This window comes from Onychostoma macrolepis, chromosome 14 (genome assembly GCF_012432095.1).
Source record: "Onychostoma macrolepis isolate SWU-2019 chromosome 14, ASM1243209v1, whole genome shotgun sequence".
Classification (NCBI taxonomy): Eukaryota; Metazoa; Chordata; class Actinopteri; order Cypriniformes; family Cyprinidae; genus Onychostoma; species Onychostoma macrolepis.
The window spans coordinates 29,906,740-29,929,749 of record NC_081168.1 but is presented as its reverse complement, the minus strand read 5'-3'; the positions used below and the strand labels follow the sequence as shown (position 1 = coordinate 29,929,749).

At 39.8% G+C, this 23,010-nt stretch overlaps 1 protein-coding gene across 1 annotated transcript; it reads right to left on the bottom strand.

Moving 5' to 3' along the window:
• Positions 1–2,796: 2,796 nt before the first annotated feature.
• cnga2a (cyclic nucleotide gated channel subunit alpha 2a) lies at positions 2,797–9,396 on the bottom strand. Its single transcript, XM_058798298.1, has 6 exons — positions 9,224–9,396; positions 8,998–9,108; positions 5,082–5,255; positions 4,868–4,975; positions 4,352–4,458; positions 2,797–4,217 (listed from the first exon to the last, which is right to left on the bottom strand). The coding sequence occupies exons 1-6, from the start codon at positions 9,328–9,330 to the stop codon at positions 2,797–2,799; spliced, it is 2,028 nt and encodes a 675-aa protein (XP_058654281.1). The 5' UTR covers positions 9,331–9,396.
• Between the last annotated feature and the right edge of the window lie 13,614 nt (positions 9,397–23,010).

The window sequence follows — 23,010 nt, the reverse complement described above, 5'->3', positions numbered from 1 at the left end:
GGTTTGCATGGCCGTCGTCCCAGAAGGAAGCCTCTTCTGAAGCTGGCTCACAAGAAAGCCTGCAAACAGTTTGCTGAAGACAACCTGTCCAAAAGCATGGATTACCGGAACCATGTCCTGTGGTCTGATGAGTCTAAGGTAAGCTTGTTTGGCTGAGATGGTGTCCAGCATGTGTGGCGATGCCCTGGTGAGGAGTCCCAAGAAAATTGTGTCTTGCCTACAGTCAAGCATGGTGGTGGTAGCATAATGGTCTGGTGCTGCATGAGTGCTGCTGGTACTGCGGAGCTGAGGTTCATTGAGGGAAACATGGATTCCAACATGTACTGAGACATTCTGAAGCAGAAAATGATGCCTTCCCTTCAGAAACTGGGCCGAACGGCAGTTTTCCAACATAATAACGACCCCAAACACACCGCCAAGATGACAACTGCCTTGCTGATGAAGCTGAAGCTGAAGGTGATGGAGTGGCCAAGTATGTCTCCAGACCTGAACCCTATGGAGCACATGTGGGGCATTCACCATGTGTCTAACATCCAGCAGCTCCGTGTTGTCATTATGGAAGAGGATGCCAGCAACAACCTGCGCAGCTCTGGTGAACTCCAAGCCCAGGAGGATTAAGGCAGTTCTAGATAACAATGATGCCCCTACAAAATATTGACACTTTGGACACAGTTTTGACATGTTCACTTACGGTGTACTCATTTTTGTTGCCAGTTATTTGGACAATAATGGCTATATGTTGAGTTATATTTAGAGGACAGTAAATTTGTACTTGTACTATACAAGCTGCACATTGACTACTCTAAAATATATCTAAGTTTCATTTGTATAGTATTGTCCCTTGAGAAGATATACTAAAATTGTTGCTGAAATGTGAGGGGTGTACTGACTTTTGTGAGATACTGTATATAGTAAAAATACTTCCTTGTTGCAATCATGTAGAAGACCGTGACACAAACTGACACGCATCTTGTGAGACTTTTTTCATCCATGGGAAACATGCACACATAGGGACAATTGTACAGAAAGCGGGTGGTAATTAAAATGATTGTCCATCTATGAGTGTTAAACAGTAACAGTAACCACATCGGTGCTTAAGGTTCAAAACATTAACATTGTCTGTTTTAGGTGGGTTGCCCCAGCAAACGGTGTAATTTATTGACCCCATTCTTTTTATTACTTTTGCTGATCCCTCCCACTTCAGTGATAGCTTGGCAAAGTATTTGTTCAAGGCAGAGTTCTCATCCAGACAAGATCACCCAGCCGAAACTGCACATTGTTCTTTTGGTAATTATAATATCTCGCTTGTCTGGCCTTTTGCACATCCACTCTGCATTTTTGGGGTGGTTGGGGGGTACTGTTTAATATTCATGGATTTTAGGACATATACAGTATTTTAATTACCACTTCATTTTCTGTATAATTGTACCTATGATTGTGTGCGTATTTCCCTCGGATGAGACAAGTCTGATTAATTTGTGAATTAGATTACACTTGACTTGGCATTATGTGTGTTTTTGTTAGGACAGGACATGTGCAGTATCTTGTCAAATTCAGACTGCAAAATTACTTTCACAAATCAGGTCAATTTGATTTTTTATGTGGTGCAAGAGATTCAGCAACAGCTAACAATGAAAGAATCATGACAGGAAGTGTGCTCAAAAATGTCCAATACTGCCCATTTGTAATTAAAATTAGCATAAATAAATTGCATGACATAGCTGGTCATGAGATCTCAATATGGCAGTACTAATGAAGGATGATTGGTATCTCTTCACAAATATAGAAAAAATAAAATAAAATAAAAATTAGAAGTCAAAGTTTTTGTTTGTTTCTTGATGACTCATATGTCTGGAGTCTAATCTTACATTTTCCTTTTAGTCATTTAGCAAACGCTTTTATCCAAAGCGACTAACAAATGAGGACAATGGAAGCAATCAAAATCAACAAAAGAGCAATGATACGCAAGTGCTAACAAGTCTCAGTTAGCTTAATGTAGTACACGTTGCAAGGTTTTTTTTTTATTATATAATAAATAAAAAGAAAACATAGAATAGAAAAAGAATAGAGCAAGCTAGTGTTAGAGGCCTTTTTTGCTTTTGTTAATTGTATGACAAATAAAAAGAAAATAAATAGATTTTTTTTTTAAAGAAAACATGCAGTTAGTAAATGAATAGAGTGCAAGTCTAAAAGGGGCAAGTTTTTTTTTTTTTTTTTTTTAAATAATATAATTAGAATAGAGAGTGCTGGAGTTAGAGGGTCAAATAAAGATGGATGACATGAGTTTTTAGCCGATTCTTAAAGATGAGCGAAGGACTCAGCTGCTGGGATTAAGTTTGGCAGGTCATTCCACCAGGAGGGAACGTTTAATAAAGTCTGTGAAAGTGATTTTGTGCCTCTTTGGGATGGCACAATAAAGCGACATTCACCTGCAGAATGTAAGCTTCTAAAGGGCACATAAGTCTGAAATAATGAATTTAGATAAAGGGGTGCAGAGCTAGTGGTGGTTTCTTTTCTAGTAATCTTATCTGGGTTTACACCAGGTAATGGTATTTCTCAAAAGTGCTGTTCATTTATTTTTATTTTTTTTATGTGGGACACTTTATTTAGCAAAACACCACAAAAAAAAGCAAAAAAAAAAAAAAAAGTAGACCTTTTGGGTAGGCAAAAATTCCACATGCATATGAACAAGTTTGTAACTTTTGACTTTTATAATTGTTGTAAAGTGTTCATATATTATTGCTATTGAGTGGTCATTAAGACTAGTGTATAAGGTTTTGTCTCAGAGGCAAGTGCTCAGAGCTGGATGTTGACCTCACTGTGTGTACCATCACCATCAACAGTGCTTTCATTGCCATCCGAGAGGAATCCGCTGCCAGAGTGCCGTGTCCTACACTCCAGTGCTGCAAGTCTCTGCTTCAGGCGCTGCTGAGTAGCTGTGTACTCGGCCAGTAATCGAGCAAACCGTGTCTGTAGTATTTCAAGAGAAGCTTCCAGCCTCTCCACTTTCTCCTCAACCCGTTCTTCTCCCATTCCTCCTGCGTCCAACTCCTCCAGCAGACCCTCCTTCAGAAGGATCTGTCTTCCCCTCTCTTCCAGAGCTTTCTTAGCATCCGGATACTCCATTACAGCCTCCATCAGGTCATCCTTTGACAAACAGAAGAGGTCAGAGTAGCCAATGCTACGGATGTTAGCTGTGCGTCGGTTGCCCATTTTGCTGCCTTTGATGTTGAGGATGCTAATCTCGCCAAAGCAGTTGCCGGCCGTCAAGTGTGCAAACTGGGTCACCCCATCATCAGCCACAACAGCAAGGCGACCCTCTTTGATGATGTACATCTCTTTTCCTATGTCTCCCTTTCGGCAGATGTAGTCTCCGGGACTGAAGACCTGTGGCCGCAGCTTGAGTACCAGTTCAACCAAAAGCCCAGCTTCACAGTCCTGGAAGATACGGACCTTCTTCAGTGTATCCAGGTGCACATTGATAGCAATCTCAGCCCGCAGTTTGTTGGGCAGATTCTTTAGGACATCCTGCTCATCAACTGCTTTCTTGTTGGTCCACAAGTAGTCGAACCATTTGATGACTCTGGCTTCCAGCTCTTTGCTGACCTTTCTGAACTGCATGTAGTGTTTGATGGCATCGATGTGAGCCTGAAACTCGGCCCGTGTGGCATTCATGTTTGAGATCATGGCTCCTACGTTACCAACAATGGTGGCGAAAATGAGAACACCAACAAGGAAATCAAAAACAACAAAAAGATACTCCTCATCCCGCACTGGAGCCGGCATTTCCCCAATGGTCGTCAACGTGAGGGTTGACCAGTAGAGGCAGTAGACGTATCCACGAGTGAGTGTACCAAACTCAGGGTCAGAGATGTTTGGGTAGACCCACTGGTCAGATCCAAATCCCAGAGACTTGGAGATGGCAAAGTAGATGCAGGCGTTCCAGTGAATGATGACTAGGATATAGAGCACCAAGTTGCAAATGCGGAATATGTTGGGGTAGTTTGTACGGGTCTCGGTGCGGTCAAAGAACTCGAACAGACGTGAGAAGCGCATCAGTCGATTGAAACGCAGCTCTGGCACATGAATGCCAATGGCAATGTAGGCTAGATCAGTGGGTAGTATGGACAGCAGGTCTAGCTTGAATTGCATTGTGTGAAAATAGCTTTCTCTTAACTTGGTAAGGTCCTTCACCAGAAGACCCTGCTCAAGGAAACCTGTAGTGAAGATTCACATTGTCAGTTCTTCATGATTACTCATATACACTGTACCAAAAGTACCTATTGAATTGTTAAACCAAAGCATCACAGCAACTCTTCCCAAAACATCATATACGCTGTAAGATTCTGACCTGTTCTCAGTCTCACACAGGTGTCCAGTATATAAACGACATCAGAGAGATAATCCAAAACCAGCCACAGAATGAAGTTCCTGGTTTGAAGCTCATCAAAGCAGGCCCTGTGTTTGGGATATGAATAATGAAACACCATCAGCTTGAGTCAGGACTAACCCTTTCACATATGACACAAAAACGCTTATTTACATGAATCATCATCAAAATGAGAGCCTAAATCACACACACATTTGCTCTTGAGGTCTAATTATACCGCTTGGATTTAATGGAACAGCTGCTACAAATACCTTCCACACAAGCCCTACATTCAGCATTCAGAATCCAAAATGAGTAGGTTTATTCTTTCTTCCACTTATAGTATTCAGAATATTTTACTGTATAATTTGCTGACTAGTTTTACATTGGAATCACTGGATTAATTTTAGAATCTTAGCTCAGAAATGTTCAGTACTGAGCTTTAATGTTCAGTACTTCAACTTTAAATTCCAAAAACAGACATTTCTTTTGTCTTACCTAGCCACCACAAAGCACCAGTTGTACAATACAGCTGTGGCAATAACAAACAGCCAGCGGTAGTACAGGTCATCAGCGGGTGCCAATATGAAAACATCAGACTTTTTCCTGATAACCAAATACATTTTAATACATGTTGTGGTTGCATGGGTGTTAAACAAAGTAGTAGAAATTTTATAAAGTAGTACATAATGTTGTGAGACAACAAACTCACTTGGTTTTGGCACTGTTGTTTCCATCATGATCGGATCTATTGATGCTTATCCGACTGGGAGCAATTTGGAGCTCAGGTCCTCTGAAGCGCTCTAAGAAAGAATCTGGCCTTTCTTCCTCTTCCTGAAGGCTTTTATGGGCCCATTCTCTAAGAGTGACCACCATACTCACCAGCCTTGGAAACAAAGCGAACTAATGAATCAGTGTGAAAATACCCATCATGAGCAATCAATGTCTTCTCTATATCACTAGAATTGTACTATAAGAGTTCATCTTCCCACCCAGTCATAACAGAAATACAGTAATGGTAAATAATCCAGAGACTTGGTGCTTAACACTTGTAGGTTCTCAAGTTCTCATGATTTCCTTCATCAAAACTGGTACTGAGACACAACTAACTAAGGTCTTGACCTTAAGTCAGACCTCCCAGTGTTATACAAAATAATCTTCTTGAGTTCCTCGACTTCAGGTATGGTGAACTTTGAAAGGTACTGCACCATCCCAAATAATCTCAACATAAGTGCTCAATCCTTTGGTTATGGGGTGTTCTGTATTGTACAGAAATTGCTTGAATAATTTGGTTCAAACTATTTTGTATTTGACCAGCGTTTATTTTTTTGTCATTGATTTATCTTTGTTCAACTTTAAGATGATGACTATGATGAATAATCAAAGAGAAGTATGAATTGAATAAATCATACTATATCAGATATATTGGATCTACAAAGTGTCAATAGCAAGCGTGTTATCATGCTCTATAGAAGTATTGTGTTATAAACACCAATGGTGCTGTTAACACAGAACACATTTTTTTGTGTGTGTTTTAAAAATGTAGAAGTGCAGTTGATTGGACAAAAGAAAAAAACAAATTTTAATTTTTTTTTTAATTGAAACTCTTTCAACTTAAAATTACTCTTAAAAATATGCTACTCGTGCAAAATACTGCAAAAGATGCGGGCACAGCGGTCATAGACATCTGTCTGGCATATGTTTACATAGTAAAACTTTGGAAAAGTGGAGCAGTGGAATGTAAAACTGCGTGCTGTGTGAATGGATCATGATACATCACATTGCATAAAATGAAATAATGCATTTAATACTACAGTGAATGAAAAATTATGGCCATCTTGTGATAGTAGTACATTATATGTTTAGCTTTAAAGTTCCAATGAAATGCAACTAGAGACAAATGTTTTCTTCCATATTCCGATCCGAGTGTAACAGACTTGGTTCTATACATAGGTTGTGGTTTGGATGTTGAAATGTGGGTGTGGCGGCAGATGAACATGAGCTTACAGGACAAGTTAAAGAGGACAAAATGATTGGAGAAGTCCAGCATACATTACCAGAGAGAAGTCTGATAGTGTCAGTTGTGGCATTTTAATCAAACATTATGAGGTCAAAACATTTTCACAATAAGCTATATCAATTGCATTTATAAAATATATAACAATTATAGAAATATTAATATATATTATAAAAATTTGAGAAAATAGACTGATTTTAAATGACATATTCTGTATTCTATGCTATAAATTATATATTATATGATACTAACTTTATATAATATATAATATCAGTCAATATTTTATTCACAATAGAACATGGATAACATAACAAATGTTTAAACTGAGAAATTTGAACATTTCAAATTTGATGCCTGCTACAGGTCTCAAAATAGTTGTGACGGGGGCATGTTTACCATGATGAACAGTTTGAAGACGTCTGGGCATCGAGGTTATGAGTTTGTAGAGTTTTGGTGTTGGAATTTGGTCCCATTCTTGCCTGATATAGGTTTCCAGCTGCTGAAGAGCTTGTGGTCGTCTTTGATGTATTTTTTTGTTTAATGATGCACCAAATGTTCTCTATAGGTGAAAGATCTGGACTGCAGGCAGGCCAATTCAGCACCCGGACTCTTCTACTACGAAGCCATGCTGTTGTAATAGCTGCAGTATGTGGTTTTGCATTGTCCTACTGAAATACACAAGGCCTTCCCTAAAATAGACATCTGGAGGGGAGCATATGTTGCTCTAAAACCTTTATATACCTTTCAGCATTCATAGTTCCTTCCAACACATGCAAGCTGCCCATACCGTATACACTTATGCACCCCCATACCATCAGAGATGCTGGCTTTTGGACTGAACACTGATAACATGCTGGAAGGTCTCCCTTCTCTTTGGCCCGGAGGACACGGCATCCGTGATTTCCAACAAGAATGTCAAATTTGGACTCGTCTGACCATAGAACACTTTTCCACTTTGAAACGGTCCATTTTAAATGAGCCTTGGCCCACAGGACACGAAGGTGCTTCTGGACCATGTTCACATATGGCTTCCTCTTTGCATGATGGAGTTTTAGTTGGCATCTGCAGATGACACAGCAAATTGTTTTTCCTGACAGTGGTTTCTGGAAGTATTCCTGGGCCCATTTAGTAATGTCAATGACAGAATCATGCCGATGAGTGATGCAGTGTTGTCTGAGGGGCGAAGACCACGGGCATCCAACAAAGGTCTTCTCTGAATCTTTTGATGATGTTATGCACTGTAGATTATGAGATTTGCAAAGCCTTTGCAATTTGATGTCGAGGAATGTTGTTTTTAACTCTTTCAACGCCATTGACGAGATATCTCCTCAATTAAGAGTCAACGCTTCCCCGCCATTGACGAGTTTTTACAGCAATCCGTGTTCTAGGTGTATTACGGTAAGGAAAGCCCTAGCGCATGTCCTGAATGAGTTACAGGACTTCCGGGTCTTTAGGGTGCGAATAGAAGACGATCGGCATAAATGGAAGGATCAGAGAAAATTTAGATCATAGATTGTGTAGATCATGCTTTGACCATTTTGAATCTGATCGGGACGATGTAGTCAGTTAGAGAGATGCATTTACAGACACAGAAACATATGTAGTTGTAACCGATCCATCGATCTGAATAGGGGTGTGTGTGTGTGTGTGCGTGTGTGTGTGCGTGTACAGTATATGTATGCATATGTATGTATGTAGCCTGTGTGTGTGTGTATAATCATATGTTTGTGTGTGTGTGTGTGTGTGTGTGTGTGTCTGTTTGTTCTGTTTATTGACTGCAATTTAAATTATTCATATAATTATTTACAAGTGAAAGAATATGACATCTGAATGTATTTTGCATGAAAATGCACTACTTTGATAAAAATGCATTTTTTCTCAGGTTTTTGTCAAAATGTTGTATTTTTGATGGTACCCACCTGCATTCAAATGGTGATAAAACATGAACACATGAAGATAGAATAAAATAGTTTTGTTTTTTTGTTTAAAAGCAGAGACTTGGTTCTTTATTTTGATATATAATATTTTCTTATATTCATAGCAGAAAATATACTGAGGGCCGTCAAATTTAGGTGAAAATCATCAAAAATGCTGGCGGTGGCTGGCAATTTAAAAAAAAAAACACTGGCGGGGAAAGAGTTAAACAATCTTTTTATGCACTCTTTCACATATTAGAGAGCCTCTGCCCATCTTTACTTCTGAGAGACTCTGCGTCCCTAAGTCATCCTTTTTATAGCTAATCATGTTACAGACCTGATGTCAATTAACTTAATTAGTTGCTAGACTAAGTTCTAAGTTCTAAGTTCTCCCAGCTGAATCTTTTCAAAATTTCTTACTTTTTCAGCCCTTTGTTGCCTCTGTGCCAACTTTTTTGATACCTGTAGCAGGCATCAAATATGAAATGATTTTAAATCCTAATTTAGTGGATAAAAGTGCAACATTTCTCCGTTTAAACATTTGTTATGTTCTATTGTGAATAAAATATTGGCTCTTGTGATTTGAAAGTCTTTTAGTTTTCATTTTATTCAAATTTAAAAAATGTCCCAACATTTCCGGAATTTGGGTTGTAAATCCAAATGAGCTGAAGAAACTCTCTGTCTGTGCCTCTCACCTTGACAGCGCCCCTCTGCCACGGAAGGAATTCTGTGAGTTCAGTCCACGCGGTTCGAGGGTAGCCACTCGCTGTAATTCTGAGGATGTGTCATCACACATGGACTGTCCACTGCATTGGCAAAGGAGTCAAAATGGGGATTTATACAGACTGAGAGACTATATCTGACCATTAGACAATTGATGGTAATTGTTGAGTTCAAAAATAGCTGAAGCTGCGATCTCACCGGCTGAGAGTGCTATCAGCGCGCTCTGACTCATCTTCAACAGACGTCTTCACAGACAGTCTGTGAGCTGATAAATCCATGCTCTCCACCAACACTTGGCCGGTCATGCTGTAAAAGAGTTTGTCCTGGAATAAGACCTGTCTCCATTCAACAACTACATGCTCTAAACCATAATAATTTCCTCCATCTAGCTGCATTTGAATACAAGAATATGTCCTAAATGTGTTAAAATGTTTGGTAACACTTTCTATGAAGCCCATATTTATAATACATTATAAGGGTATTCTTAAGGCATTATAATGAATGCATAATGCATTATAAAAAACCTTATAATATGTTATATCATCTTATAAATAATCATAACAACATTATAATACATTATAATGCTTACGCATTTGTGGTTATAACTTTTTAAGATTATGATTATTTATAATGAACACCATATTAAATCTACTTTTACATTTATAATGGACTATATATCTTGACATTGTTAATTTAAGATCTGCACAGTATCTTACTACATCTTGTAAGTGGTTAGGTGTAGAGTGTTATTTGAGTGTTCCCTGTGAGGCTAATATCAATTTTGATGTGAGCTAGTTTATATGTTAGGTTAAACGATATTACAATACATTATATTACAATAACGATAGTTCAAAGCAAATGTGTCATATTACACATTCATCTGATCTGATATCTGATCTTATGGCTGTTTGAGAAAAAAAAATACTATTATTATTACTATATTTATAAGTGGTCTATGATTGCTTTAAGTAAAGTAGAATAAGAAAGATGGCAAGATATGAGACTTATAATACATTATAACTATGAGAAATATAATCCATTGGATGCAACGTGTTCACTGTGTGTTATAAATCATCATACTCTTAAAAGCTATAACCACAAATAAGTAAATATTATAATACATTAAAACCGATCTTATAAATATTCATAAGATGATATAACATATTATAAGGTTTTTTATAAAGCATTATGCATTCATTATAATGCCTTAAAAATACCCTTATAATGTATTATAAATATGCGCTTCATAGAAAGTGTTACCAAATGTTTTTCTTCTGTGCTCCAAGGCTACATTTATTTCATTAAAACAGAAAAACAGTAATACTGTGAAAAATTACTAAAGCTAAATATAACTATTTTCTTTTATTGATATATTTTAAAATGTACTGTATTCCTGTGATGGCAAAGCTGCTTTCTGGTGTACAAGTTCAAGCAGATATTTTATTGGCACACTTTGCTTATATGTTTTTTAGCTTGCAAAAATGTATTTTAATTATGTATTATATTTGCACAAATTAAAATACAGTAATACTGCAATGCAAAAATACTACACTATTTTTGTGGAAACCATGATGCATTTTTAGAGGATTTTTTGATGAATTGAAAGTTCAAATCTACAAAAAGATAATTTATTTCTTTTAGAAATGTTTTGTAACATTATAAATGTCTTTACCTTTGATAAGTTTAATGCATAATATTTCACAGTTTTTCTGTTCTGACTGTATTTCTGATCCAATAAAAGCAGATTAGCAGAAGAGACTTCTTTCAAAAAAACATGAAAAAAAAAAAATTCCAAACATTTGACTGGCAGTATACTGTATATTTATTCTCTATGTATGTTGACTGGCCTTGATAGTTTAAGAATTGGCCAACTGTCCCTCTTATGGTTAAAAATAAAAATTAAATAAAAATAAATAAATAAAAATCCTAAAATTTCCATGCACAAATGGCAGCATTTCCTGAGAATGCGCTGGGCTGCAGCTGAATTGAAAATGGTTAAAACCGTAAAGTTGTGCACAGGCTCTGAAGCATTTAAAAATTATTGTGATCATCAGTTGACCAGAAGTGACCTTAGAAGCTAGATCATTATGGCTGCATTTTAAGCTATTGCTTTAGCACTGAACATCAAGGGAAGTCGTGGCCTAATAGTTAGAGAGTTGGACTCATAATCCAAAGGTTGCAAGTTTGAGTCTCAGGCGGAGGGGAGTGAATGTCCAGCGCTCTCTCCACCTCAATACCACAACTGAGGTGCCCTTGAGCAAGGCACCAAACCCCCAACTGCTCCCTGGGTGCAGCAGCATAAATGGCTGCCCACTGCTCCGGGGGTGTGTGCACTTTGGATGGGTTAAATGCAGAGCACGAATTCTGAGTATGGGTCACCATACTTGGCTGTATGTCATGTCACTTTCACTTTCATCAACGGATTTGAGAGAGAATATCTCAAAATATTATTTAGATGATTATTATAATTTTTTAGAGTATGCACATGGAAGATAATATATAATAGTATATAACAGTACATTAACGATTAAGCAATAGAAGTGTTGTTTATTCACTCACCTGCTTGTATTTTTGAGCTGTTTCAGGTTCAAGTGGTGGTGTATTAATTCTTCATGAGCTTGAAGAACGTGCTTCTGAAATCTTCAAACATCCTTCCTCTCCTAAACTCTGAAGAGTCTTCCTCTGACTTCAGCGCAGTGATGTTTTACCAGCTTGTTTGATGGATTTGTGCGTTTATTCCAGAGAAATCTGATGTGAAGGGCTGTGGTGTGATTGAAATGAGGCTGAGAGGGGAGATGCGTGTCTCGTGTCTGGAGGCAGGAGGGGGATGAGAGACACATTACCATACGGCACTTCAGACATCACACACCTCCTCACCGCTCACTCGTCTCTCCCAGCAGCTTCAGCATCAATCTCTGTCCTCTGTTTCTTTAAACTCTGATGTGTTTGCATGTCCAGCGCAGTTGTGTGATTGAAAGCTCCTCCTGTGGTTTTCTGAGAGGGCGAGCGCTGTGCTCAGGCTTATTGTTATTCCAGCAGATGCTTGTGCGTTTGAAGTGCTCTGATTGCAGCGCTGTGTTTTTGATGCTCATGCTTTGCTCTGGTCAGCACTTGATTACACATACAAGGACTGTTTGCTGCTGTATCCTCAACCATGTCCTCAGTGGTAAAAAAATAACAGTATTTTTACTGCTGCTGTCTTGATTTACCACACAAGAGAAATGATTACAAAGATACTGACGTAAATCAAATACTTAAGCATGTATATAGTAGTACATCTAAAGGCCCACCTTAAAATGTGCCTTTCCAACTGAATGACAATTATTCTATACATTATGAAATGTTTTTATTAAAAATGTATTTACTGAAAACTACTTATGTGAAATGACAAAGTTAGTTTTGAATCATATGCAGTGAGGTGGTGTGTTTGGGGTCAAAGGTCACCCAGTATGAACCAAAAGGCACCTGGTATAGCCATATAGGAGGATCTACACTACCGGTATTATGCTTCTTTTTTTTTTTTAAAGATTTCTACCAAGTCTGCATTTATTTGATCAAAAACACATTGAAAACAGTAATTGTGAAATATTATTTTTAGTTTTCTATATTAATGTATTTTTTTCCTGTGTAATGAATTTATTTTTGTTTATTGTAATGTATTTATTTGTGTGAATTTTCAGCATCATTACTCCAGTCTTCAGTGTCACATGATTTTATTATTATTTTATTATGATATTATTATTAAAGGATTAGTTCACTCATAAATGAAAATTCTGTCATTACTCACTCTCATGTCGTTCCAAACCTGTAAGACCTTCGTTCATCTTCAGAACACAAATTAAGATATTTTTTTATTAAATCCGAGAGCTCTCTGACCCTCCATAGACAGCAACACAACTTCAATGTTCCCAGGTCCAGAAACATAGCAAGGACAACGGTAAAATAGTCCATGTGACATCAGGGGTTCAACCATAATTTTACAAAGCTTACGAGAATACTTTTTGTGTGCAAAGAAAAAATAAATCGACTTGAAGCGGAAGCAAGTGCATGCATTGTGGGGCCTCCAGGAGGACTGAACCACCTAGACTGGACCAAAAGGGCACTTTTCCATCGGCAATTAAAGGGGCAGGGGCTCAAGAATTTGGTTTCTGATACCTTTCTCATCTTTGCACCACTTTACCTTCCGAGCTGTTTGGCACATCCATTGAGACAGTGGTTGGAAAGTTCAGGGGGAGGTTAAGGAACAGTCGGCAGCCTTTGAGAGGAACATTCCGTGCCGGTCCAAATCCAAACCCTCTGAAGGCCCTGGCCCGTCCCGGTCTGAGGACTGGAAGCCAGAGTGTCACCACTCAAGCTCGTCCTTCACTGAGAAGTAAGTTGCAGAAGAGACATGATGTGAAAAGGGAGAAGAAATTGAGCTCTGAAAACATGACTAATTTGCTATGATAAACATTTATATTAGCAGACAAGATGTTTTTGTCTTTTTTTCCTAAGGTTGTAGCTTCCTCCCCGAGATATCGGGGTCTTTTAAATTGGAAGCTCCCTCATAGCACCACCTCAGGGACCCAATGGGGAGTGGTTTTCACCTTAGTTTGTTTGGTGCATCCTTGGATTTGTGTACCCCCCGTTATGTAGGTTTTTAAAATTGAGTCCTCTGCTCCCCAAGAAGAACTTTTCCGAACTCTAGAACCCAACAGGAAGTTTTCTTCGCATAAAATTGCTAGCAGTTGTTGTTGTAGAGCACCTGTGGGGTGCTCCTTGTAAAGACTGCGGTTCAGAGTGAGTTCACTTGAATAGTGATGTCTTTGCAATGGGCGTGAGTTACCACCCTTACACAACCCTTACAAAAAAAGGATCCTCCTCTCATTCGAATAGCTACCCTGCAAACAGGCCCTTTACGGGCCCACTTAGGGCTAGCCTAAGGGCCCCCAGCAGGCTGCCAGCGCAGGGCCCCTGAGAATTTGCTCATTGGCCCCTTAGCGCTGGCCCAGCACGGGCAGCCCTCACTTTGCCCCCAGGAAGCCCTCACTAGGCCCACACAGGGCCTGCATTATTAATCTACAACAGGGGTGCCCAACCCTGTTCTTGGAGATCTACCTTCCTGCAGAGTTCAGTTCCAACCCTGATCAAACACACCTGTCTGTAATTATCAAGTGCTCCTTCAGATCCTAATTAGTTGGTGCAGTTGTGTTTGATCAGGGTTGGAATTGAGCTCTCCAGGGGCCCGTTCATTGTATGTCTCTTATTACATCTGAGATCATTTGAAAGATTCCAGATCTTCTAATCCTGATAATCCAAGTGGATGCTGCACACTGGTGGTGGTTGAGGAGCTTCGAAGAACCAAACAATCCAAGATTAAGTGAAATCGGCAACAATCAAATCCAGCTAACTGAGTTAGCGACGTACGAAGAACAGGCCCCAGGAAGGTAGATCTCCAGGAACAGGGCTGGGCACCCTGATCTACAACAATACATCTGTTTCACTATCAGTACTTTCCAGCTATAACTTAAGTCTTTGGGGAAAACAGTTATTATACATCTGAAATGGATGCAGTCACCACATAACTAATGTCTGTATTGTCAAAAATGTACAATAGTCAAAGGGATTTCAAATCAATTTATTAAATACAACATAGAAAACATTAAATTCAGGTTAATACAGCTACATACAGCCAAAAATGTAAATACACAAAAGTACAATAAAACAAAACAAAAGAAAGCAAACAAAGCAATGTAAAGGCCATACATACAAGTGACATCTCTGCAAAAAACATCAACTCCTTACTTTAGACTGGGCTTAAAATGACACATTTCCCAACCAGGACACAGCACAATATTGTCACGGGTCGGTTGAGGGATGAGGCGAGGACTCAAGTGCAGGAGAAAGTGGGTCTTTTAATAATAAAAAAGGAACAAAACCACCTCAAGGGGAAAACAGGCAGGCAGGCAGAGACCACAGCACATGAAAACAAACCCACACACGACATGACACATCCAACATTAAACAACGACACAGCACAGGACTGCAGACACCAGGAGACTATATGGGGAGCCAAACGAGGAGGACACAGGTGAAGGAACTGAAACAATAATGAGATAACAAGGAGGGCGGGGTCAGACAATAGACAGGAGAGCACATGGCACAAACAACAAACAATAAGCCATGTGCTGACACACACAGTGACATCTGGTGGCCAACCGGGCACACCAGCAGGGCCGTGACACAACCCCCTTTAAGGAGCGGATTCCAGACGCCCACACACTAAAACAGAAACCAAAAAATGTCTGGGAGGGAGGAGGGCCGGAGGCGGATCAGGGGGAGAGATGGTGGGCCAGGCCCATGTAGCGGCAGAGGGGGACCTGGGCACTGAGGCAGCGCCGGCGGGATGGGGACCCAGGGCAGAACCAGCGGCCACCACAGCAGTGTGTGTGGAGCTGCCACCCTGAAACAGGCAGTGGCTGGCTCCGCTGCTCGGGGCCTTGTGAGCGGGCGCCGCCGCCTCGGGAGGATCGTGAGAGGCCACCGCCTGGGAGCTCTGTGAGCGGGCACCGCCTCGAGAGGAACGTGAGAGGCCACCGCCGCTGGAACCTCGTGAGCGGGCACCGCCGGAAAGGCCTGAGATGAGCCCCGCCTCGGAGAAAAGCTCAGCGGACACCACCGCTGGGAGCTCTGTGAGCGGGAACCACCGCCTCGAACCTTGTGAGCGGGCACCGCTTCAGGACGATCGTGAGCGGACAAAGCCGCCTGGAACCTTGTGTGCGGACACCGCCGCTTGACGATCGTGAACGGCTACCGCCGCCTGAACCTTGTGTGCGGACACCGCCGCCTGAACCCTGTGTGCGGACACCGCCGCCTGAACCCTGTGTGCGGACACCGCCGCTCGGGATCCTGTGAGATCGTGAGCAGCCACCGCCGCCGGGATCCTGTGAGGATCGTGAGCAGCCACCGCCGCCTGAACCTTGTGTGCGGACACCGCCGCCGATTTATCGCAGCGGACACCGCCGCTGAACCTTGTGTGCGGACACCGCCGCTTCGACGATCGTGCGGACACCGCCGCCGATTTATCGCAGCGGACACCGCCGCCGACGATCGTGTGCGGACACCGCCGCTTCGACGATCGTGCGGACACCGCCGCTTCGACGATCGTGAGCGGACACCGCCGCTTCGGGATCCTGTGAGGATCGTGAGCGGACACCGCCGCCGACGATCGTGTGCGGACACCGCCGCTGACGATCGTGTGCGGACACCGCCGCCTGGGATCCTGTGAGGATCGTGAGCGGACACCGCCGCTTCGCGACGATCGTGTGCGGACACCGCCGCTTTGGGACGATCGTGTGCGGACACCGCCGCTTCGGGACGATCGTGTGCGGACACCGCCGCTTCGGGACAATCGTGAGCGGACACCGCCGCTTGTCAGCCACCACTGGAGGCGCTGCAGCTTCGGTGAGCACTGCCTGAGGCCCTCCAGCCACCCTAGCTGGGGAACGTGCCAGGAACTCCACAAATTCCCCAAACGTCAGGTGGTCCAGCCCCCTCATCCTCCACCATTTGAGGGGCTCCTCAAGGGCACTATTGAAAAGGTCCTTGAGGGCCGCATCATTGTACCCCAAACCCTCTGCTGCACCACAGAACCTCAGGGCAAAATTCCTCACGTCAGTGTCCTGCTGACGGAGGGAGCTCAGGGCCTGGAACTGGAGGATGCGTTGGTAGAGGGGGCTGCTGACGTTAGAGGCTGGTGGATGGTGTGAGCCCTTCTCCGCTGAGTCCTCATTTTGGCTGTGTCGTTCTGTCACGGGTCGGTTGAGGGATGAGGCGAGGACTCAAGTGCAGGAGAAAGTGGGTCTTTTAATAATAAAAAAGGAACAAAAACCACCCCGAAGGGGAAAAACAGGCAGGCAGGCAGGCAGAGACCACAGCACATGAAAAACAAACCCACACACGACATGACACATCCAACATTAAACAACGACACAGCACAGGACTGCAGACACCAGGAGACTATATGGGGAGCCAAACGAGGAGGACACAGGTGAAGGAACTGAAACAATAATGAGATAACAAGGAGGGCGGGGTCAGACAATAGACAGGAGAGCACATGGCACAAACAACAAACAATAAGCCATGTGCTGACACACACAGTGACATCTGGTGGCCAACCGGGGCACACCAGCAGGGCCGTGACAAATATGTTCAGCAGGTTTACTGCTGCTTGTTATCGCTAACTCCCTCTACCCACATGGCTTTACCTAAAACACCCTAACACCCCTAGTGGTAAGCAGTGGTGGAAAGAGTACTGAAAATTTGTACTTAAGTACATTGTTACATTGTTGAAATAATACTCAATTACAAGTAAATGTACTGGTGCCAAAACAGTACTTAAGTAAAAGTACAAAGTACTCTTCTCAAAAACTACTCAGAGTAATAGTTACTAGTTACTTTTTAGCCGGTGATATTTAATGAAAAAAATATTCATTCATATCAAAGATCTATGTGGATAATAGCTACTTTGAACAAAACCCACTTTTATCTTATTGACTGAAGTGGAATATTGGATATTTAATACTCCACCTCTTGCTCAGAGCAGATTCACGGTTGGATAGAGTGGTTAAGAATATCTGCTTGTTACGTCTGACATCACGCCTCACCGCTTCTGGGACCTAACACTCTGCCAGACGCCCCCAAAAAACAACAAACTGTGCTAATATACACCCACAATGTCAAGTAATACTGAAAAATTATAACCCTAACATTTATCTCCATACTGAAAACCCAGATGGCCAGACAGTGATTCAGCTAAAATATTAATGTCTGAGACACTGTGAGCACAGAGACTGTAGTGTGCCCAGCAAATTTTTAAATGCTTAGCTTAAATATGTAATATTAATTAAATAGTGCTCAGAAATGGCTGTTGAGATAATATTCTCAAATGAAATGAGTAGAGGCTTCGACCCAGAAACAGCAATGCTTAGCTGACTCTCCCCAAGCCTTCAAACTGACGTCAGAGCGAGACGCCATTCCAGAGTGGAAGCAAAATTTTCAGTTTTTGATTAAAGATTATGACGGCAGACAATTTTTTTGCACGGTTTAATTGTTCACAAGAAGACTAGTAATGTGCACTAAAAAAAAGTAAGTAACAGTCAGGGTCATTTTTTTTTTCAATTTTTTTTTCAATTTTCAATCCCATTGGCGAAGCTACCACATACTGTATACTGCCATACAGATATTTTAATATCTCAATTTTTTTTGTCCATCCATTTTTTCAAGGCAATCATTATTTCAAGCATTGAGTGGTTTAATTCAAGTCTTCTTCTTAAAAAACGTGATATTAGATACGCTGTTATTATGCTACTGCTTCTGTTAGCTTTTTAATATACGGTTTTATTCTGATTAAAGTTTTAATACAGTACGGCAACCGCACACGCGTCCATGTATAACGCTTCTTATTGCTATGTGAAAATGGAGCTGATCTGACGATCTGAATGAGAGCGAGAGAGAGAGAGAGAGAGATGCAGAGCAGGGCGACACGAGGAACAGGATTAAGAACGGCTGTTTTAGAACATTAATTTTGAAACTTGTGAATCATTAGAATCATTAGAAGACAGAATCGCGATTCATATATGAATAGATTTTTACGTGCACCCCTAGTTTTCTCTTCCTCTTCTCTAAAGCAGCACAGCATGGCCCCGCCCCCTTCCTTACATGTTCCCGAGGGCGGGTTTATCTGGGTCCGTGATGTATCAGACCCGGGAAGTAACTCGTTGTAGTCCCTTACCAGTCGTTTTTGTAGGCATTAAACTTCTAGAATTTTAAAAGACGATGTCTCTGTTTGCATTGAACTTTCAGCGCTGCAACTTTGCAGATGTTGTTGATGCTCAAACAGCAACATTACACACTAACTAACGTTAAAAAGTGAAATTGCAATAAACCACCCCTTTAAGAGCCATATATGTTGTTTATTTAGATAAATGGAACATCAGATGAATTTGACCTGTAATGTCTGTACAATGTAGTGATGCAGTTACACAGACTAGGATATATATATATATATATATATACACAAATCATACAAATATCCCATTCTGAAACATTTCTAGCATACTTGCATTGTAAAGAAATTAAAGTTAAATCTTTGATTGTTGAAAGACTTTCTGGTGCATTTCACTTACAGCCAATAACATTTCCAGTAGCATTTTCATCGGTCAGGCGTGGCTCTATTCTAAATGGTTGATAACTTTTGACAATGTTTAATCCAGGAGAATCCAACATAGTCTGAGTGCGCACAAGCAATATTGGAGTGAGAGGATCATTTTGTATAAGTTAGGCCTATTTGAGAGCATCCAGTTTTCTGCGATTTCATGACTGTGTTCTCATGTTACAATCAGAGGTGGACAGTAACGAAGTAAATTTACTTGAGTATTGTACACTTTTTGAGTATCTGTACTTTACTTGAGTATTATTTTTTCTGGAAACTTGCGACTTTAACTTCACTACATTTGACAGACAGATAGGCTTTTGGATTTACCTCATTTTTGAGGTTTGCATAATTGATTCTGTTAAGTTCCTGTTAAACACTCTGAAACTCATTTGAAACAATCTGTTTTATATAAAACACTAAAATAAACATATGTCTTTAAGATATGCAGGTCATTGCAGTACTTATTTTGACATGAGCATATTAAGCGATATACTGTACAAATCTCAATTGCTTGACTGTTATGATTCTTAAAAATAAACATTTTTTACCATGAAAAATATTTAAAACTTTTTGAAAATGATTAAGATTGTACAGACATTTATTCATTTATTCAAGGTGTGAGAATGTTATTACCTAATACTTTACACCACGATACTTGTTTTTAATAGCCTACATAGGCTAATGAAAGAAATTACTATGCAATTTTTTTTAATACTTAAATTATTACATTATTAATAAACATTTAATGGAGGGTTTAAATCTAACAATTCATGTTATGTTTTTGCTAGATTTTTTTTTACAATTATGAATTATGCTGGACATAGATAGATATATTCTCAATCCAATGTTTTAATGCATCCTTCATTGTTATGACAAAAATGTTAGTTTCTTTAACTTAGTCCTCTTCAGTTCCACCTGGCATTGTCATAACATTGAACTTTTGATCCTAAGCTATAGCTCTCACAAGCTAAAAATGTTTCTAAATCTGAATGGAAAATTAAAAGAAAAAAAGAAAAGAAAAGAAAAAAAGTTCTTCACCATCAGTTGCATTTTGCCATATTTCATTTTAAACACCATATTAAGAACAAATACTGCTTTATTCAAGGATGCTAGAAGTATTTCTCATTGTTCACAGTTGTAACTGCTTGAGTCCTCAATATCCACAGACTCTCTCCAGTAAGGTGCGATTATTTGATAAATTGAACGAATCCTGACCTTTTTCTGAGAGTACTGGAGCTCCTCTCTTTCTGCAGTGAACACAATTCCTCCCGTTTCAGCTCCTGTAGAAGACATGAACAGTCTGTGAGCTGGATGAAATGACACGCAAGTATGAAGAAAGGCAGAGCTAAGACTACAAAATAAATAACTGTGAATTTCACAGATTAATCGTGAGATCAATCCATTATTATGAAATTATTATGTTTGGCTATCCTGTTTACACATGTAAATACTTTACAAACATACATCTAGTAAAACATTTAATAATCAAGCCTGTAGAAATCCAAAGATGCAGCAAATGATTCATTTATTATTAGATACACTGAATTAAATAATAGCCAAATTAATAAATGCGAACAGGAGAAGAACAACTATTCGGTCTGGTGAGAAATAATATGTTCAAACATTTGAAAAAGCGCATTTTGGATGATCTCGTATGCAGCGTCTGCATTCCTTGACCAGACGGAGGCGCTGTTTCACACTTTAAATCATAAATATTTTTACCAGACCGTAAAACATTTTATTTATCTCTTGACTGAACAGGCCCAGTGTCTGCACACTGAATCATCATTAATTATAATTCAGTCGTATGTAATATAGGTTTCACTGACCCTTAATATTATTAACTCATCATAGAAAAGGGAATGATCAAACTAATATAATTAAATTTTACACTAGTGTAAAAAACAATCCTGCAAAAGACCTGCCTAATCTGGACACTGTTTCCAGGCCACATATCAGATAAAACAGAGGCTCACAAAATAATTCCTATAGTTGTTCTAAGAAGCAATTCTCAGACAGAAGAAATCTCTGTAATGCATTGTTTCTCGTTGTTAATTCTGCAGTTATCAAAGTAATCAAAGTGGACAGCTATTATCATGGCACGAAAGAGAAAACTGAGTTCTTGCAGCACTCAGATGTACGCCTCCCATCAAAGTACACCCTCAACATCCAGCACCAATGCGGCGGAGCATCAGCCTGTTAGTGTTGGTGGGAAATGAGACGCTGGAGAGAAAGAAGAGAAGCATGGCGAGTATTTATGAGGGGCCGGAGAGAAAGAGAAGCAAGTCTTCAAGTCTTCCCCCTGCTGATCAACAACCCCTCCGGGCTCAAGTCCAAGACAGTCCAGCCAGTTCAGCATCAACTGACCATGACAAAGTGGACATGATAATTGAGGGTTAGTTACTGCCATAATCTCAAACATTATTTACAATTGTGACATACACTGTTAGACATTTCTGTAATTTCTGCAGTTATTTACTGTATATCGCCCAGTATAATACTGCAAATTCCCTTTACAGTAAATAACTGTAATAACCTTTGCATCATGGGAATTTTCTGTGATGTCAGACCCCACATACAGAGACATACTGTATTTTTATTTATTTTTTAATTGCTGTATACTACTGTATTTGCTGTAACGGCCTCTTTGGCGCCATTCTATTGAGGTTGTTTTATTTTCCTCATTTCTTACATTTGGATTGACATGATTTGCCCTGCACCGTGTCTATAACAAACGACTTTTGTCAGCTTATTTAATTAAGTTACCGAAGTAAAAGGATTTTTAACGAGCAATGTTTATCTTATATTAACATTAGGTTAACTAATGTGAAATTTTGTTCAGGTGTTAGTAGTTAATGTTGGCCAGTAGCCTGAGAAAATAAATCCTATGTTAGCTAAGTTAAACAAGTATTATGGCTAGCTGCCTTTTCTAGTTTTAGAATTAGTTTGTTACAGTTTTTAATGGAATTTAAGATTTACTGCATTTTTTTGTATTTGTGTTTTAAAGGCACATTGTTAAATCATGTGAAATCTACAGTAATTTACTGTGTTTGTGCACAGGAAATTACTGTATACTAGTACACAGTAGAATACCATAGTTTCATAACCATGTCTTGTAGAAAATCACAGTAACTTCCAATGTACTGTAGAAAATGCAATAAGCAATTATGTACTGTAGAAAATTACAGTTACAAACAATGTGCTGTAAAAAAAAAAAAAATTACCAGAAGGTCATCAAGATTTTATTGATTTCAACACATCTAGCAATAAGTGAAGAATGATTAATGAAGCTTGTTATAATAATGAGCAGTTAACTGTGAATATTTATATTTAAATCATGCAACGTATTATTTATTTCATTTTTTTAATTATTATTTATTTGGGATGAATCAATATAACTAAACAGCAATGGAACCTGTTGGTACCGATAGTCTAGTGGTTAGCACACTGATATATAGCGCATCTGTGTATCTGGTGTCCTGTGTTTGATTCCTGGCTTAAGGTCCTTTGCTGATCACCTTCCCCTCCCTCCACCCCACACCAATTGCTACACTGTCCTGTGTAATAAGCAAAAAAAAGAGTTTTACTTTATAGTTACATGGTTGCTACTGTAAATGAAAACAGCGAAAATATGGTTATTTCTTCTACAGTAAGTTACTTGTCACTTGCTGCCGATTAATTACTGTGCTTTTTATACAGCAAGTAACTTGTCACTTTCTGCCAGTTAATTACTGTGAATTTCACAGTCAGTTTCTTACAGTACAACTGCAATGAAGCATCAAGAAAGACA

Excerpts from the sequence above, each read along its gene's own strand:
- cnga2a (XM_058798298.1), bottom strand. The coding sequence starts at position 9,330 with ATGACCGGCCAAGTGTTGGTGGAGAGCATGGATTTATCAGCTCACAGA. Across the intron at positions 5,256-8,997 it reads GGCAGAGGGGCGCTGTCAAG|GCTGGTGAGTATGGTGGTCA; the intron begins GTGAGAGGCACA and ends TTTGTTTCCAAG. Across the intron at positions 4,459-4,867 it reads TGGTGCTTTGTGGTGGCTAG|GGCCTGCTTTGATGAGCTTC; the intron begins GTAAGACAAAAG and ends TCCCAAACACAG.